At 37.3% G+C, this 18774-nt stretch overlaps 2 protein-coding genes across 2 annotated transcripts; one reads left to right on the top strand and one right to left on the bottom strand.

Annotated features, from left to right (window-relative positions):
* Positions 1-615: 615 nt before the first annotated feature.
* LOC133731077 (probable LRR receptor-like serine/threonine-protein kinase At1g56140) lies at positions 616-14220 on the bottom strand. Its single transcript, XM_062158539.1, has 27 exons — positions 13846-14220; positions 13607-13766; positions 12446-12620; positions 12288-12359; positions 12123-12194; positions 11936-12007; positions 11466-11537; positions 11017-11088; positions 10834-10905; positions 10612-10683; positions 10451-10528; positions 10270-10341; positions 9945-10016; positions 9785-9850; positions 8921-8986; positions 8653-8697; positions 7948-8012; positions 7475-7851; positions 6760-6955; positions 6504-6662; positions 6153-6271; positions 3299-3407; positions 3124-3147; positions 2842-3036; positions 2688-2762; positions 2469-2606; positions 616-978 (listed from the first exon to the last, which is right to left on the bottom strand). Exons 1-25 carry the CDS (start codon positions 14218-14220, stop codon positions 2695-2697), a joined length of 2925 nt encoding a protein of 974 aa, XP_062014523.1. The 3' UTR covers positions 616-978; positions 2469-2606; positions 2688-2694.
* Positions 14221-14434: 214 nt separating this feature from the next.
* LOC133728577 (elongation factor 2-like) lies at positions 14435-18688 on the top strand. Its single transcript, XM_062155989.1, has 4 exons — positions 14435-14540; positions 15531-15575; positions 15666-15753; positions 16065-18688. The coding sequence occupies exons 2-4, from the start codon at positions 15573-15575 to the stop codon at positions 18503-18505; spliced, it is 2532 nt and encodes an 843-aa protein (XP_062011973.1). The 5' UTR covers positions 14435-14540; positions 15531-15572; the 3' UTR covers positions 18506-18688.
* Positions 18689-18774: the final 86 nt, after the last annotated feature.

Here is an 18774-nt window from a genome sequence, read left to right as displayed (position 1 = left end):
TCTTTTTTTTCTTTAATCAAAGTTATATTTGTGTAATTTTAGAAAAATTAGTTTTCATTTCAGTAATCGAAACGTCTATTGGGGGGCAATAGACGTCTATTGGGAGACAATAGACGTTTTAAAATTGATATAATTTCTTCGTTTTTTTTCTTTAATCAAAGTTTTATCTGTCTAATTTTAGGAAGATTAGTTCCTATTTCGGCTACCGAAAGTTCTACTGGGGGGCAATAGACGTCAATTGGGGGGCAATAGGAGGCAATATAAATCTATTGGGGGCAAAAAAACTTTTCCGGTGAGATTTTCAACAAATTCCGGTGACCGGAATCCGGCGACCGGTGACGGGCTCCGGCGAAGTCTCCTATGGTCTCTCTCTCTCTCAGTAACAAAGGGGTGAGGGGTAAAATGGTATTAAAAAAAATTAAAAAAAAAAAAATTCTTAATTGGGTATTAGGGAAGAGTCCCTTAGAGTGTATTGGGTAAGAGAGAATTAAAAAAACTTAATGGGATTAGTGGGAAAAAAATTCCTAGAAATGGGGTAAATGGACAAAAACCCTAATATTTTTATCAATTGCTGCTCCCATTGATGTAAAAGAAAACATTGAATTATAGATTCTCTCTAAATATTCTGCTATTTGAGCCATTATTTGGATCTAATAATTGTTCAAGAAAATTTGGAGGTTCTTTTGATGACTGAAGTTGGATTTGACCTTTATAACAGCAATTTGTATAAATGAGAGGTGCATTTGAAGATGATTGTTTAAGAGCTTCTCCAGACCAAAAATTCGCATTGCAATAATTGCATTCATGAATATTATCACCCGAATCTTCATATCTCATAATAAATCCTACAACAGTAATATTACATTTGGTCAGCAAATGTATATGCATATTTGATTGATACAGAGACTAAAATTTGACAAAAATAACCTTCTCTACTTTTCTGATATGATGCCTGACCAAATGAGAGCGAACAATGACCTGAATGTAAAAATAATGCAATTGAAATTTTGGGGGAAATTAATATAGAGTAGTAAATATCGTGAGTTAGAATCGCCAACAATGACTCTCTTTCATCGAGCCTTTCTTATTGAAACCCTAGCGGCGCCGACGTCCACCCGTGCAGCCGAGCATGCCGACGGCGGTCATCCCCGCCCTCGTGTGAAGCGCCAGGCGCATCCCGGTGCTGGTCTTCTCTCTATGGCTTTGCTAGGGCTGTTTCTCCAAATCTTGATTTCGATTGAGATCGGAGCATTCCAAACTGTTGCTGTTGATTTGCTGGTGAAGGTGACATGGATTCCTCCTGTTGTGCGTCTGCCCTGTTGGGTAGGCGATGGTGAAGTGGCCTATATGCGGTTCCGGGGTGGTCGGGCGTACGGCAAGGCTGTTGGTAGCGTCTGTGAAGGCAGGGTGACTGCGATGGGGGTGCTAGTGACGCAGAGGAGTGACAACGGTGTTTGTGACTGTGATGGGGATTTTCCTCGGTCAAGCCTAGGAGAAGGCCCTCCGTTCATTGATCATATAGAGGACGACAGAGAAGGAGCAGTTCTATGGGACGGCGGAACAGTGGGAATCAGTGGGGAAGATCGTTTATGGACCTCCCATTGTTCAGAGATGGCGGCGACGGCGTGGTGGCCGGTGAGTGGGTTCAAGCTGGTCGGAAGTCTACTGGGTCGGCCGGAGTTGGTATCTCAAGTGGAGGCGCGACTGATTTGGTGGCTGACTGAGGTGCAGCTAGGGTTTTCTCTAGATGGGTCTCTTGGGCTGTTAGTTGGGCTTGGAGTGTGGCTGCTAATTTTTGGGCTTGACCTGGGCCTGGAACAAGGTTCTTTGGGCTTGGTCTCAAGTTCTAGGCTATTTTGGGATAAGTCATCGGCAAAGAAGCTCAAGCCTCTTAGGAAAGAGGAGAAATTGGTGAATGGATTACCGGAATTCACCGTGGTGGAGGCAGTTCATGGTTCCAACCCATCACTGGGTAAGGAACCAATAGTTGTTTGATAGGTTGATCCTAGTTACTATTGTCTATGCTGGTAGAGGTACCTCTATGCGTCTTGTGGAAGTACTTGGTTTTAACGTACCACAATTGCGTGCTCGGCGTGTGAGACTAAGTAGAATAGATTGCCTGCAAGGCGAGGTGTTTGTATGTGGCATAGACTACTCAGAGCATAAATGTTTTATTGGAGTAGTCTTCTGTACTATTTCTTAATCTATGAACGGAGCATACTATTGGTATGTCTCAAATTTGATAAAAAAAAATGACCTGAATGTAAAATATGACATAAATTAATAACAATGATGATAAAAATTACTGACACTGTAAATGTGAAGTCATGATGAATGAAGAAAAAATTATACCTCTTATTCCATTAGGTTGTATTTATTTAGATGAAAGGAAAATCAAAATGATTGAATAATGTCATAAACATATCATCAAATGTTTTTTAAAACTGATGCAAACTCATCCATTATACCTGTATGACCAACATGCGAATCTTCACTGTTAACAGAAGTTTGATTCAACAATAGACTGTTGTTTTGTTCAGCAGGTTGAACTCTTATATTCAAGTGTTCAGAGGTGTCATTTATCTCTGTTATTGCAGGTTCAGCAACTATAAAAAAAACATGCAGACAATGTTACAGAATTTGAATTGATGAAAAACAAAATACATTCAATTTTAATATATACATACCACGTCTTCACCTTCTTGATCTTCTATTCAAGTGTTCAGAGGTGTAATTTTTCTCTGTTATTGCAGGTTCAGGAACTATAAAAAACATTCAGACAATGTTATACAATTTGAATTGATGAAGAACAGAATAGATTCAATTTTAATATATACATACCACGTCTTGGCCTTCTTGATCTTCTTTGATGCATTCCCTCTGTACCAAAACCCCCAGTATCAGTTTGGGCTCTCATGGTATAAAAATTCTCACTGTTGTTTCTTGTTTCTATCTCTGCATCACGGTTGAGATCTTCACTATCATTTTGTTCCAACAATCTTTTTCCTCTTCTGTGCCTGATATCCGATGCCATAACTACATTGAAAAGGAAGGGAATTAAAATAAAAAAATGACTTAAAACCACTTTTATAATCAAACCTCAATGCGAAACATTAAAACTACCTGAGTGCACACTGTCCCAAAGCTCTGCAAAATGAACAGAAAGGAAAAACCAATTACAAAATGCAACATAGTTACTCGGACAAACATAGTTATATAATGTATTTTGTACAAAAACAGCACACAATGAAAGCAAACAAAGCCACTAACTGAGCAAACAAAAATTCAAACTTCATACCTGAATAAGAATGAAAGATGCAGACAACGTTAAACAGTAGACCAAGGAACAGTGGCAGCCAAATGATATGTAGACCCTTTTGCATAAATTCTGTAAAAAGCAAACATAACTGTACCATAATTATCAAATTAAATATATAACTACAGAAAACAATGCCAATACAATATTTGTTAAACCAAACCAAAAACAAAAGAAAAAGATAATTACAAAAATAAAGGAGAAGAATTTTTCTTACAACAACAAATTCTTATTTCAATTTGATGAAAGTACATAAACAACATGTTCATACAGTTAGGCTTTAAATATTCACCATTGCTTTCTTTGAACTTTTAGAACTGGAAGGACCTAGGAAAAAAAAAAGAAGAAGAAAACTAAGTTCAGCGGCCAAATTGGATTCATTAGGAGACCGGACCAAAAGTCTCTCAAGATCCACTTTAGAAAAAAGAAAAAGAAAAAGAAAAAGAAAGAACTTTTTCCTGATAAAGCAAAAAAAAAAAAAAAACGTTCTGATAGTTTAATTAACCTATGCATAAGACAAAAAAGGTTTCAATTAACAAAGTGCAAGCAAAGTTCTTTCTTTTTCAGGAAACAAAAAATGCAGATGAAACAAACAACCGGTCAATAGCCATCTTCAGCAAAACAGAAACAACTCAGCTAATAACAGCAAAAGACCTTTGATCAATTCCATACAATAATCCAACAGACAATTATAACAGTTAATGTACGATTATGAGAAAAAGAGATCATAATAATGATAAAAAAAATGAGAAAAGAAAATCAAACGAAGATAGGAGATTAGAAGAAGGCACACTTGGTCTTCCCATACTTGTACCATCATTCGTTCAAAGATGCAGGGGTCCCTCTTAGAATTAAAATCTTTATTTTTATTAGTTGCTGAACTGAACTAAACTCAATAAATCCCTTTAAAGACAACACCATCATTCGTTCAAAGATGCAAGGGTCCCTCTTAGAATTAAAATCTTTATTTTTATTAGTTGCTGAACTGAACTAAACTCAATAAATTCCTTTAAAGATAACAACATTCTTTTACTTCCAGTAAAACCTGATCACCCAAAAACAGTAACACTTTTTTTCACTATTCTTCTACTAATTTTTATTATAAAATTGATTTGTAGTTTATTTTGATAATGTTACTCAATAAAATTGTAGTTTACTATTCGTCTAACCTCAGTATTTTCACTACCTGAGATCAATTGTAATAATCTCCTACATTAAAATCCCCTGATGTAGTAAACCATTTTGATTATTACCCAGAGTAATAATGTTATAAGGTTATTTCAGCTGGATCAGTATTGAAAATAACCTCAATATTTAGCCGCAGAGACACTTTAACCCAGCATAAGTCATCTTCAGTCCAACCACACTTTTGATTTATCCCCATTACTAAATCCCATTTCTGATTCCTTTGATCATTAGGGGAAATATGTTCACTAATAGAAATTGCAAATCTATACTAAATTTGACCAATCACTGCATTTGGTTTTAAAACGTCTAACCTTTAAAGGCCAAAGAAGCCAACTTAACATCCTCGAAATGCCATTGATCTTGATTATGTAACAACTGTGTTTACTTCAAGCACACTTAAAGCTTACCACCAAAATATTGCAATCAAATCACTAACATATTATATCGAAAATGTTCTTCAATAACATTTTGCTGTTACTATAGACATACCAGATCTATACTTTATAGAAGTATAGCCTAATTATGTTACCCCGAAAGAATCTATACTTCATTGGTTTAAATTTAAATTATAGCTTAGTTCAGTAACAAAGTTGCTGTTACTAAGCTATAATTTTACCTTTGGAGTTCAGCACAAAAATCATGGAAACTTCCAATAACAACAATGAAAAAACAAACCAAAACCATCATGGCAAAACTATCTAGCAACTCAGTCCATAATTGATACAGTGCTGTTACTTTATAGCTGAACTGAACTCAATAAATATCTATACATATTGAGTCAACTCCATTATATATGTACAGTGCCAGATAGACAAATCAAAATTGTTATGTATCAATTACACCTAAATGATCATTTCATATAAATTGGTCAAGTGAAAGTGCAGTATGACTCTACAAATCCATTAGCAAGTTCCTAACTTCCTATACTCTGAAATTTACCAAGGCTTTAGCAAGGAACAGGGTTTACATTTTTATAAATTTTAATGCAAAAATTAGGAGATTATGAAAGCAGCAACAACCTGAGAATACTCAATCCATTCACTTAACTATTTTTCTCCATCAAATAAGCTTCATCTGGGAACTCAGATCAGACATTATTTCTCGTTTGCAATTTAACTTTTAACTTCTTGCAGAAACTACAACAGATTGAAGCAATATTGGAATACTCTGAACTCCAGAATCAATGAAAGTTTTCAAATGGCCGAAGACTATAATTTTACCCGAAAAACTGACCAAAAATAAAACTCAAATCAGCAAACAACTCACCTCAAATCAATTACACACAAAGATGCATGTGCTTATGCCTTCAGCCTTTTTTACAGTAATGCTTCTTCGTCATCTCGCTATAACATTACTACTTTTACCGGAATTTCACTTAAAACAATCTTATGACTCAAAACATAATCTCAGGGTAAGGTGGACAGCTTTGGGAGATCATCATTCATAGGAAGTTAGGAACATAAGAAGATAATTACAGAAAGGAAATCAGAGAAAAAGAAAGACTAGGTGTGGTGTTTTATGATGTCATGATTAGCATTTAGGAAGATGCAATAGATATATAGCAGTTGGGACTCAATCAACCAGTAAACATTAAGGGGATTGACATGGTTGCAGCCACACCATGTCGTTTATTAAAGTAGCAACTTACTTTGTAGACAGGTCCAAATCCTCCCTCTCCAAGCTTGTTTTCCGGACTAAAGTCATTCGTAGCCGACTTCAGTGCGGAATAACTGAAAGTGAGTGGTCCAATATCAATCCCTAACAGCTCTGCAGATTCAACAGAACACAATTTTATGTCTCTGAGACTGTTTTGATCTTTTTAATATTTGTTTAATAAGGCATCAAGCACCTGCTTACAAACTTACTCATATAGCTGGTAGGCTTTCAGCTTTCTTGTAAGTTAGATGGAAAAGTACTCATTTACATACAATGCAAGCATAAACAAAGAATTTGACTACAAAGAAAATCCCCTTTTTTCACAATGGGAGCAACAGTTTACCTTCGACATCATTGAAGTCGGGCCTTTTTCTTCTTCGAACAATGAAGAAAACTACCAGCACCAGAATTAAAACTCCACCACCAAGAACAATCCCCACAATCATCCCAGTCCTATTCTTCTTACTAGTTGGAGTGTTGTTACTGACAGTAGGTTCGAAATCTGTAGAAAATCTTTAGAGTCAACAGCATGGAACCACTTTGAGAGAACGTAAGTTTAAACATACTAAATTGCATCTTAAATTTCCATAGTATATCACCTGGTGTAGCACTAATGGCTGAAATAATAGGTCCATAAGTACCCTGCGCAGGTACACAACAAGTCCCCTTTCCGGCCCAAAAGAGATGGATTTCAAGGTAGTTCTCTGAAACCAGAGCCGTGTATTCCTTCTGAACAGCTAGGAAAGATCCCCCTGCCACCTTTCGTATGTCAAAATCCTTTAGAACCAGATTTCCCTGAAAACAGAGAGATGATGAAGCAAATAGGGCGGGATTAATTTCACTAAATTTTAAGAGATTACACTAAATTTTGTTTATAAAGAATTAATCCTAAGAGTTGAAAATTTGAGATTTAAAATCTCACTTTAATCTAGGAACTGGGTTTTGAAAAGTGATTACATTGGACTAAACTCTTGGGTTTAAATAAAAGATACGTGATGGTAAAAGGAAACAGATGGGGAGTGAGGAGCAGAATCAAGAGCTAGAGTGGTGATTCTATGCCTTTTTAAAAAAATTCGGGAATTTTTCTATTACCCCCATCAGGTTTAAAAGTGCGTCTTGATTCTTGACCTAAACAATATATACAATTGATGAATTTCAAAACACAGTTAAATGATTTATAGAGTTTAACATCTTCTTAAATCAAGGCAGTAGCAAGTTGGAACAAAAGATTATCAACTTACTCATTCACAGAGAAATGTTAGTCATGGGAATTCAGAACATATTATTAATAAGATCCCTTAAGATGATGCAGACCTGGATATAAATATTAAACACATGTCTCCCAAGACTTTTCCATGTAGTAGAATCTAGGATAGCTTGTTCAGCAAACTGTAGGTTCACTGTGTAGTTACCATTCTGAAGCCCCAAGCCATAATATCTGAGTGATGAAGCAGAGAGCCTTGCAGTCTGGAATAGCTCAGAATCTAGAGTATTTTTGAATTGAGATGAGGAGAAAATTGTGTACTGAGGATTGTTGCTTCCAGTGAAATACCCAACGTTGCTAACTCCCCATCTGCTTTCGTCATTCACAAAACATGTAGCTGGACCAAGGGTCTCATTTTCCGTCTGATACACAATGTTATTAGAAGACGTAATCTGAGGACCCCCACATTTGATCCCAAAGTTATAATCTGCATAAAGATAGGAAAGACGCCCTGATCACATAACAGTCACAAAGGCATTTCAGTTACAATGTTAACAACATATAAGGTGTCCACTGTACTTACAAATTCCAGACCCACTGTTGCAAGGAAAGTCTTTTTGAAGGCAATTCAACCCCGAAGGAAGAGCACTGAAGTACAACAATTAAATAGTAAAAAACTTCATTGAGGAATATTCATTTCCGTTGTTGGATAACAATTAATAAAAAAAACTTTATCTAAACGCCCACCACAATTTTTTCAACAAAAGAACACATAAATGGGAAATGTGATTGTTATTTGAGTCCAAAAGAACAAAGAAATATTCTTTGTAAGTAGAAGTGCTTGACTAACACAATTATGTTTCTAGGCATTAAGTTGTTGATATTCACCTCATTTCCTAAGGAGTAGGACAAATGTAGACAACAAAAGGTCTAATTACTTGCTTGGTTCAGTCTTGTGATTTCTGTTATTATAAATTATATTCAAGTACGTAATGATGGTTAAGAAATTGATAATTTGATATTCTCATGCATATTGATGTAAGCTATATTTGGGAAACCATATGATGATACGGCCAATAGATCATTGGATTGACAGTGTGAACCTGAGTCAGAACTGAATGAGAGATTTGATTCAGGATCTAAGCCAGTACCACACGGATTTGGATGCAGCCTCAATTGAGAAACAGAAGCACAAAACGATGACAGGCATGTGTGATAATGACTTGTGACTCATACACATAATCAAATGTTCAATACACCGAAAGTGAGCTAAGATGCACAGAATCACCTGTTGTTTGAACTGTCCAGGGTGAAGTTGTTGGCAACTAAATTACTGCAAATAGACCCAAAGAAATTCTCAACGTTAATGTCATCGTATATAGTATATAAATGCAAGGACATCCTACCAAAACAAAATCGTTATGATTGCTGGAAAAACTGACACTAACAAACTAACAAATTGATATATAACAAAGTAAAGAAGTTATTAAGCTAGGGAACAAAAGAATCATGTTGCAAACAGAAAAATAAATATGTAATGCAATATTAGGACATACAGCTGTAAATTCGTTCCATTGACCCAAGAAGGAATGCTCCCAACTAGATTATTGTATGATAAATCTCTGCATACATGTCATGACAAATACATCAATTACATAGTTCATAGTTTCATACAATTAAATATAATAATACCACGACCATTATCAAAATTCAGGCATTAGTCAAGCCTATCAATACTCTGAAATATGATTTTGCATCATATTAATTTGAATCTAAAACCACTGTTTCTCCATGTTTTCCCATGAACCCACAAGATTATGGTTCAGGATTTCCAGCAATGAGAATCCATATCTTGAGAAAAAAAATTGACTGACACTGACAGAAGTTGTAGGACAAAGAATGGGCTCCTAACCAACTTGAAGGGACAGAAACAGTAGATTAGTAAATTACTGAATAAATAAATGCAAGCCTCCTATAGAAAAAGTAGCCACTTTGTGGGGTGAACTTTAGACAATTAGCTGCAACTCATTGCTATTTACTATTTTCCTTCTCGTAACCCGTTGTCAAATAGTACTGTTACGATAAATTCTGGTGGTGAGAAACATCTGTTCACTAGTTATTGTAGCTTACTGCATATAAATCTGTACTTCTATGGAATTATTGCTTAGTTGTAGGAATTTAGTACAAATTATCAACTAAAGAACAGTAGCATCTACTAGTGAGGGAACTCATAAAGATTATGAGTTAATTAGAAAAAGAAGTGGGGGCATTCAGAATCCTTCAAGTTCATGTAGAAGCTGATATTGTACAGTTCAGATAAAGCCGAAGTACATTATATATATCAACAGAACATATTTATCAGAAAACTCAAGTGTAATGAATTATGAAGATGTTTAAGGAAAACATGCTGAAATACTTACACATTGAGAAGAGATGAGCTTTTAGATTCAGGTAGAGTACCATTCAACTTATTGTTTCCAAGAAACCTAATCATGAAGACAGAAATACATGCCTCAATTAGTACTTGAAGAGTACCATTTAGGAGGAATATAAAACAAGTAAGAGGGCTTGAAATATTACAGGATGGAAAGAGAACTCAAATTAAACAGCAAGTCTGGTATTTGTCCAGTTAGATTGTTGAAGCTCAAGTCCCTGGTAATTAAATAATAATAGAGTTACAAGCCTGAAGGACAAACACAGTCAGTGGTAAAAATTCTGATACAGAAAATACCATTTATAGATGCATCCAGTACTAGTGAAATTCATTATAAACAATACAATTTTTGGTTAACCATATAATAGAGAAGGGGATAGCATTGACTTTAGGATATGGTACTCTCCTTTCCAGGTTGGACAATTTGGGTTTACTCAATATAATGGTCTTTAATCACCAAGAAAAACTTACAGCTGAGATAAACTTTGGTATCCTCCAATGTTGGAAGGAATTGAATCAGAAATGTTGTTATTTCTTAGCACTCTGCAGGATGTCAAACCAACTTGTCATATTTTTTGGATCGAGAACAAAAGCATAGAAGTATGATCCAGAAGTTGAGTACTCAAATTTGAGCAAGAAAGATTCTCCTTACAAGACAGATAGAGACTTCATATCCTTAATAAACCCAAGAGAAGAGCTCCCATTGGTAGTAGATATGTCAGTTATATACCTATTATCACATCACACAGGAGATATTAGCTTTGAAGATATGCTTTAATAAACATAAAATGACAAGTAGATCTAGATACTCACAGCTCTGTCAGAGAAGTCAGATTGGAAAGTGCAGATGGTATAGGACCTTCAAAGGAGTTTCCTTGAAACCTCCTAGCAAAACATTTAGCTTACTATTAGTGGAAAATATATTTTTCCTCCATAAACATTAAGCTTATAAAGCCTAGCTATAAGATGAACCTATTATCATTTAACTGAACTGGAACAAATATAGATATCGAGTATTTATTTAGAGTAGCTTACAAGGAAGTAAGCTTTGACCAATTTCCTATGAAGTCAGGTATACTGCCAGAGAGTTCAACATCTGATGCCCAACTGCAACAAACAAATGTAATCATCTATGAGATATTACATATAACAAATCTAGTGCATATATCTTAATGCTTTTTCATTTGGCGAAAAGAAACATGTTCATAAATTTCTCACAGTGTCTGCAAGCTTTGTAGATTAGCAAATGTTGATGGAATCTCACCACTAACTCCAGAACTATCAAGGTAACTGCGAAGTAGACAGCAACGGATTATTATAGCTTTATCACTACCATATTTTTATAAATCTTGAGTTAATAGATGCTGAGCCTTCATTAAAGAACAGATGAATGTTGTTAAAATAAATCAGTTATAAAATGTAATGTAACTGAGAATTCTGTCAGCTTTTCAATTTGCAAAGTTTCTATCCATGACTTCATCCATGGTAAATTGCTACTAACTAAGGATTTTTGCTGGGGTTTCAAATAAGTACACAGTGTATAGTATGAGGGTAACAACTCTGCTAACCGAGGCTACACATTTTACATTTGCAGAATCATTTAAATACAGATGGCGGCCTCTCATACATCAGCTATGAAAAGGAAATCAAAAGAAAACCTAACTTACAGTTGTTGTAATTTTGATAAACTCCCTAGTTCAGATGGCAGAGGACCAGAAAAGTTGTTTGTCCCAATAGCACTACAAAATTGACAGTCAGTTAGAACTTACCATGAATGTTTCTTAGAGGTTTAGATCATCAACATTAAGTACAAGAAAGTATAAAACGACAATCACATGCCTGAATTGGGGTATACTGTATACCTCAATTGGCGTTATATTGGAAAGACATGTTGTACCATATTATAGTGACCTTTAATATAGATAAAAGATTGATATGCAGAAAGCTATCACATGGAAAGGAAGCAAAATAAGAATCCACCTGATCACACATTCAAATAAGGATAATCTTCTCCTGTACTCAAATCACTCCTCTACACAATCACACATTCAAATCTAGAATGCAACTAATCAATGGTTTAAACAACATGACATCGAAGATGTCAGGTTGTCCGAGGCTCCCATGTGAGGAAACTTACAATGATAGCAATTCAGTGAGATTTCCAAGTTCCTTTGGTAGCTCCCCCGATAAAGCATTAATGCCAAGGCTCCTAGCAATTGAAATTAAAATAATGATCATGAACACCAGACTGCAAAATAACAATATCACCACAAGTATCACCATATGTGTGGAATAAGCCTTTCAAATAATTAAGAAGGGCTTACAAGTATTGCATGCTAGTTAGATTTCCAATGGAAGCAGAGAGAGGTCCTGTCAAGTAATTCTGACCCAAATTACTGAAACAAAATAGACGAAGATTACAAATTAGGTACTAAGCTTAGCTAACTAATGTGAGGCCAACTCAAGCACAATAGTTTAGAACAGCATACAGATTGAATAGGTAGCTCAATGTCCATAGCTCATCTGGAAGTACACCAACAACATCCAAGGCATAAACTTTCCTGCAAATGGTGTGATTTTGAAGGTAAAGTATGGTTCTTCAGAGTGGCATTGAGGTAGAAACAAAGACAGTAAGAGACTAAATTACAGTTGGGTAATGTGGCAAGTGACATTATCAGAACAGTCACATTTGATGAAGGGGTTGTGATCGACATCGTCGAATGGGGTGGAGTCAATGGCAGCTCCACTACATGGGTCTCCAGTTGTGTTCCACTGCTTCACATTGGCCTCAATCCCCCATTGCCCAAAGATTGAATTCAAAGCTGTTCAAGTACTGCTGGATACTGTGGACCTGGATACTGTGGACCTATGTTAGGTAATGCATTGTACCTGGATACTGTGGACCTATGTTAGGTAATGCATTGTTGTTATTTTTCTTTTTAGCTCTTTGTAGTTCTAGTATTTCATGGACAAATCGACAGGATTAAATCTAGAAATGAAATTTTAAAGCATTTTCGTATTCATGGGACAATGTGAGCTCTCCATAACAACTAATCCTTACTGAATCGCACTTGGATCATATAGAACGATGCATAGCTATGCACAATATCCATATTGCTCTGCATGCACTTGGATCATGTAGATGTCGCAATTGTTGTTCCGTAACGAAGGCTCTTGCTAGAGAGAAAACTTTGATTCCATCTTTGTTGATTCTTGTATATACACCTAGGCCAGACCAAAAAATAAAATAAAAAATTACACACACCTAGGCTTTTACGCTGTCCCAATAGCATCATAGTTCGAAATTGAGTCCCTATCAATAGCATCGTGGTTTGAAGTTTTGAGTCCCTAGTCATCGGACGGAAGTTATGATCCCAATTTCCTTCTTGTGACCAACCGATCTTCTCATCTCACCCAATGGGAATTAACCCCAATTCGTTCTATACTCGACTTTGGCAAGAAATGATACGAGTCCGAGCATTAAATGGGTACATTTGGACACTAATAGGTCAACCTCATCACTATCTGTAGATGTTTTCATTTTTAAGAAAATTTCAAGGTTAAAGAAATTCAGGAACGTTGGCCTCTATGCTTATAAATCTAAACGAGACATTGAGCACCAAAATCTTATAAAGATTGTTTCATAATCAACCGGCCATTGCCAAAGCTTTTACATACCAATTTTCTACCTGATTATTTGCTTGGAGTAAACGTTAATAATCTTTCTTTTTTTTTGGATAGATGGGGGCCAAAAGGCCCGAAAAAACAAACAACTAAAGATCACAAATTACAGTTCTAGATCTAGGACTTGCACACAAATCATCAAGCAATGCATTGATAACTTGCGGAGGAGGTTGCTCCATGAAATGCACTCCAAGATCAGCACCAACACCATCTTTAGACAGCAAATCAGCAACCAAGTTTATTTCCCGATAAACATGTCGAATGTCACAACTCAAGAACTGTCCCTGCAAAAATTGACAGCTGCATAAAACTGACCGAAGAGGATGTAGGTCATTAACCCCATTGTTGATCGATTAAGTTCACTAAAGCCTCAGAGTCACATTCAACAATAAGATGTTGGCAGCGATTTTTGCTAGCCAACTGTAGACCAAGTAAGAGCCCCCAAGCCTCAGCTTGTAAAACAGATCCATTACCAAGACTAGCAGAAAAGCCAGAAATCCAAGTACCACCGTGATCCCTCAAAGCCTCTCCTGCACCAATAAGTCCATTTGGTCCCCTAGCTCCATCAACATTAAGTTTAAAGTAGTGGTCAGGCGGTTTAGACCAAGATAAAAATATAGTAGAAGTTCTACGACTGGCAACAGAACCAATATTAGCATTCTTCCAATCATTAGCAGCATCTAAAATGATTTTGCTAGAAATTGAAAGAGGGTAGTAGTTACCATTAAAAACTGCCATGTTGCGCCATTTCCATATGTACAACGTTAATAATCTTTTGACAGTCCTTGGCATTTAGTTATGTAAATTAAAAAAAAAAGGAAATTACTCCAAATCAGGTAACTAGAATATGCGAAAATTCTCGAGGCTGGCTTCCTCTTTCAACCGCGGCCCATGACCTCAAAAACAAAACCCCAGCCCAGCCCACTAATCGGAAACCCTGAGCTTATATAACACTCACACCACTCGTTCCCAACCCTCACAATCTCTCCTCAGTCCCAAATTTTGCTCTTGGTGGCTGCCGAGAGTCCTCCTCACGCTCTCTCGCTTATAATCCCGAGGTTCGTTTATTCCTTAATTTTTTTCCATTATTTTATTCACCTCTGATTATTCCCTATTATTCAAATCTGCGCAACTTGTTCTCTGTATTATTCGCATCTCTATTTTTGCTTTTGATTTTGTCTACTTGATCGTTTTGCTCTGCTTAATTATATATTTGCATGCGTTCGTCCTTTTATGTGTTTCGATTTTGTTCGATATATTTTTTTTTTCTGATGAAATCGTTTTGTTGTGGATATTTGATGTTATGAATTTGTGATCTGTGCTAGATCGTTGTGTTTTTGTATTGATCTCACTCGATGCTCTGTTTTTCCCGTTCGAAAATTGTTACGTAGTAATTTTCTGATGTGTGTTTTTCTATGGTGGAAAATTTCACGTTAGAAAATGTGATTTTCTTCGTTTTTCTGAGTGATTGTGCTGTAGATCGGCGCTCTGTTCGTTTCGCCGGAAGTTCTTACGTGAAATGTTAGAAGTTTGTTTCCACGATTTATTCGGCTGTAATTCCTTTCTCTTTATATTGATTTGATTTGCGGGAAATTGTTTTGATCAAAATCTTCTGAACTTTATTTCTTTCAAATTAGGTGACAGACTTTTAAGTGATTCTGTGTGTAAAGTTTTAAAATGAGATCATTGCTTTGCTTTTCTTATACTGATTGTATCAAGACTGTTTGAATTTTTTGCTGGAAAATCAGAGGTTTGATTTTACAGAAAGCCAAGACTGAAAGCTTCTTGTTTTGATGAAAACAGAATTGCTATTGAGTTTTGCTTTATCAATGTTTAGAGTTACTTGTGTGCACAAATTTAATAGAGTATTATGTATCAGATGGTTTCCGAGTATACAACTATTTGCAGACCTATTTACTACTTGCTTTCTTTGCTTGGTAAATGTGATTTGGATTTTGGGAATAGGTGATTTATGAGTTTCTTATGAAACTGCTTTGATGTTTCTTGCTGAGTTTGTAACTGCTGTATTTTACTGTTCTTGTTTGCAGGTGTTGCTTGAATTACTGAGGTGACACTTACAATCAGTCAAGATGGTAAGTCAATCTTTTCCAGTTTTTGCTCAGTTGGTTGCTAAAAAAATTTGACGTGTAATTTTAACGGAGAGATGTTTTCTGTTTGAGCAGGTGAAGTTTACTGCAGAAGAGTTGCGAAGGATTATGGACTACAAGCACAACATTCGTAATATGTCTGTTATTGCCCATGTCGATCATGGTAATTTTACATCATGTTGCACTTATTTTGCTTACCGAGTATTACCTTATGTGTGAAGACTTTCATTCTTTAAGTGATGGTTTCTGAACAACAAAAGAACATTTTCTGTGGGTTTTAGAATAATTATAGATGTCAAAATGGTTGACTTTTTTAACTATCAATTATAGGCTGGATTGCAGTTGGGGGTTGTGTGATATATTGTTTCTGGGTGGGAATTTATCCTATTAAGTTTGAGCTTATTTAAATTTTGTGCTTTTTGTTATGTTGTATCTGTTACTGCAGTGAGCTAATAATGTTGATTTATGTTTCAGGTAAATCAACCCTTACAGACTCCCTTGTCGCTGCTGCTGGTATCATTGCACAAGAAACTGCTGGTGATGTCCGGATGACGGATACCCGTGCAGATGAGGCAGAGCGTGGTATCACAATTAAGTCCACTGGAATCTCTCTCTACTATGAGATGACGGATGAGTCTTTGGCGAGCTACAAGGGACTGAGAGACGGAAACGAATACCTTATCAACCTCATCGATTCCCCTGGGCACGTTGACTTTTCATCTGAGGTTACTGCTGCTCTTCGTATTACTGATGGTGCACTTGTGGTGGTGGATTGTATTGAGGGCGTGTGTGTCCAAACAGAGACCGTGCTCCGTCAAGCCTTGGGAGAAAGGATCAGGCCTGTGTTGACTGTTAACAAGATGGACAGGTGCTTCCTTGAACTCCAGGTGGATGGTGAAGAGGCCTACCAGAATTTTCAAAGGGTTATTGAGAATGCTAATGTCATCATGGCTACCTATGAAGACCCTCTGCTTGGTGATGTCCAGGTCTACCCTGAGAAAGGAACAGTTGCTTTCTCTGCTGGTTTGCACGGTTGGGCTTTTACTTTAACCAACTTTGCCAAGATGTATGCCGAAAAGTTTAAAGTTGATGAGGTAAAGATGATGGAAAGGCTCTGGGGTGAGAACTTTTTTGACCCAGCAACCAAGAAGTGGACCAGCAAGAACACCGGTTCTGCTACCTGCAAGCGCGGTTTCGTTCAGTTCTGTTATGAACCCATCAAGCAAGTTATCGCTACCTGCATGAATGACCAGAAGGATAAGCTGTGGCCCATGTTGGCAAAGCTTGGAATCACCATGAAGGGTGACGAGAAAGATTTGATGGGAAAGCCATTGATGAAGAGGGTCATGCAGACCTGGCTGCCAGCCAGCACTGCCCTATTGGAAATGATGATCTTTCACCTTCCTTCTCCATCAACTGCTCAAAAGTATCGTGTTGAGAATTTGTACGAGGGTCCCCTGGATGACCGATATGCCACTGCTATCAGAAACTGTGATCCGGATGGTCCTCTTATGCTCTATGTATCTAAGATGATTCCTGCATCTGACAAGGGTAGGTTCTTTGCCTTTGGCCGTGTGTTTGCTGGGAGGGTCCAAACAGGTTTGAAGGTTAGAATCATGGGACCAAACTATGTTCCCGGGGAAAAGAAGGATCTGTATGTGAAGAATGTACAGAGGACTGTTATCTGGATGGGAAAGAAACAAGAAACTGTTGAGGATGTTCCCTGTGGTAACACTGTTGCCTTAGTTGGTCTGGATCAGTTCATCACCAAGAATGCTACCTTGACAAATGAGAAGGAATCTGATGCTCACCCCATTCGTGCTATGAAGTTCTCTGTCTCACCTGTTGTGCGTGTTGCTGTTCAGTGCAAGGTTGCTTCAGATCTTCCCAAGCTTGTTGAAGGTCTCAAGCGTCTGGCAAAGTCTGATCCTATGGTTGTCTGTTCTATTGAGGAGTCTGGAGAGCACATTATTGCCGGTGCTGGTGAACTCCACCTTGAGATCTGTTTGAAGGATCTTCAGGATGATTTTATGGGTGGAGCAGAAATTGTAAAATCTGACCCTGTTGTGTCCTTCCGTGAGACTGTCCTTGAGAAGTCTGTCCGTACAGTGATGAGCAAGTCCCCCAACAAGCATAACCGTCTGTACATGGAAGCACGCCCATTGGAAGAAGGTCTTGCAGAGGCCATTGATGATGGCCGTATTGGTCCAAGGGATGATCCTAAAATTCGTTCCAAGATCTTGGCTGAGGAATTTGGTTGGGACAAGGATCTTGCTAAGAAAATCTGGTGTTTTGGCCCTGAGACAACTGGTCCTAACATGGTGGTTGACATGTGTAAGGGAGTTCAGTACCTCAATGAAATCAAGGACTCTGTTGTTGCTGGGTTCCAGTGGGCTTCAAAGGAAGGTGCATTGGCTGAAGAAAACATGAGGGGTATTTGCTTTGAAGTCTGTGATGTTGTTCTTCATGCTGATGCTATTCACAGAGGAGGTGGTCAGGTCATTCCAACTGCCAGGAGGGTCATCTATGCTTCTCAGCTTACAGCCAAGCCAAGGCTCCTTGAACCCGTATATCTTGTTGAAATTCAAGCCCCTGAGGGTGCTCTTGGAGGTATCTACAGTGTTCTCAATCAGAAGCGTGGACACGTTTTCGAAGAAATTCAGAGGCCTGGTACCCCACTGTACAACATCAAGGCATACCTGCCCGTTGTTGAATCTTTCGGGTTCTCTGGTCAGTTGAGGGCTTCCACTTCAGGACAGGCTTTCCCCCAGTGTGTGTTTGATCATTGGGAGATGATGTCTTCTGATCCGTTGGAGGCTGGTTCCCAGGCATCTCAGCTGGTTCAAGACATCCGTAAGAGGAAGGGTTTGAAGGAGCAAATGACCCCGCTTTCTGACTTTGAGGACAAGCTCTAAACCTTTTCTAATTCTCTTTTTACAAACCAATAGGCGATATAATTGGAGTAGATGTTGTTAAGTTTTGTTCTCATTTGAACTCTTTACTTTTCCTTTGTAGTATTTAATGGCACTTCGATGGAACAATTACTACTTTATGTTTGAGAGTATGGATTTTAGTAATGTATTTTGATCTATTTTAAATTTCTGGTGTACGTGAATCTCTTGCTTTTGTTGTGTTTTTGGATTACTTCCCCCTTGAACGGCCTTCACACTATTAAACCCTAACC

The sequence above is a fragment of the Rosa rugosa genome, chromosome 2, assembly GCF_958449725.1.
Source record: "Rosa rugosa chromosome 2, drRosRugo1.1, whole genome shotgun sequence".
Taxonomy (NCBI): domain Eukaryota; kingdom Viridiplantae; phylum Streptophyta; class Magnoliopsida; order Rosales; family Rosaceae; genus Rosa; species Rosa rugosa.
This window is presented reverse-complemented; position numbering and strand designations above follow the sequence as displayed.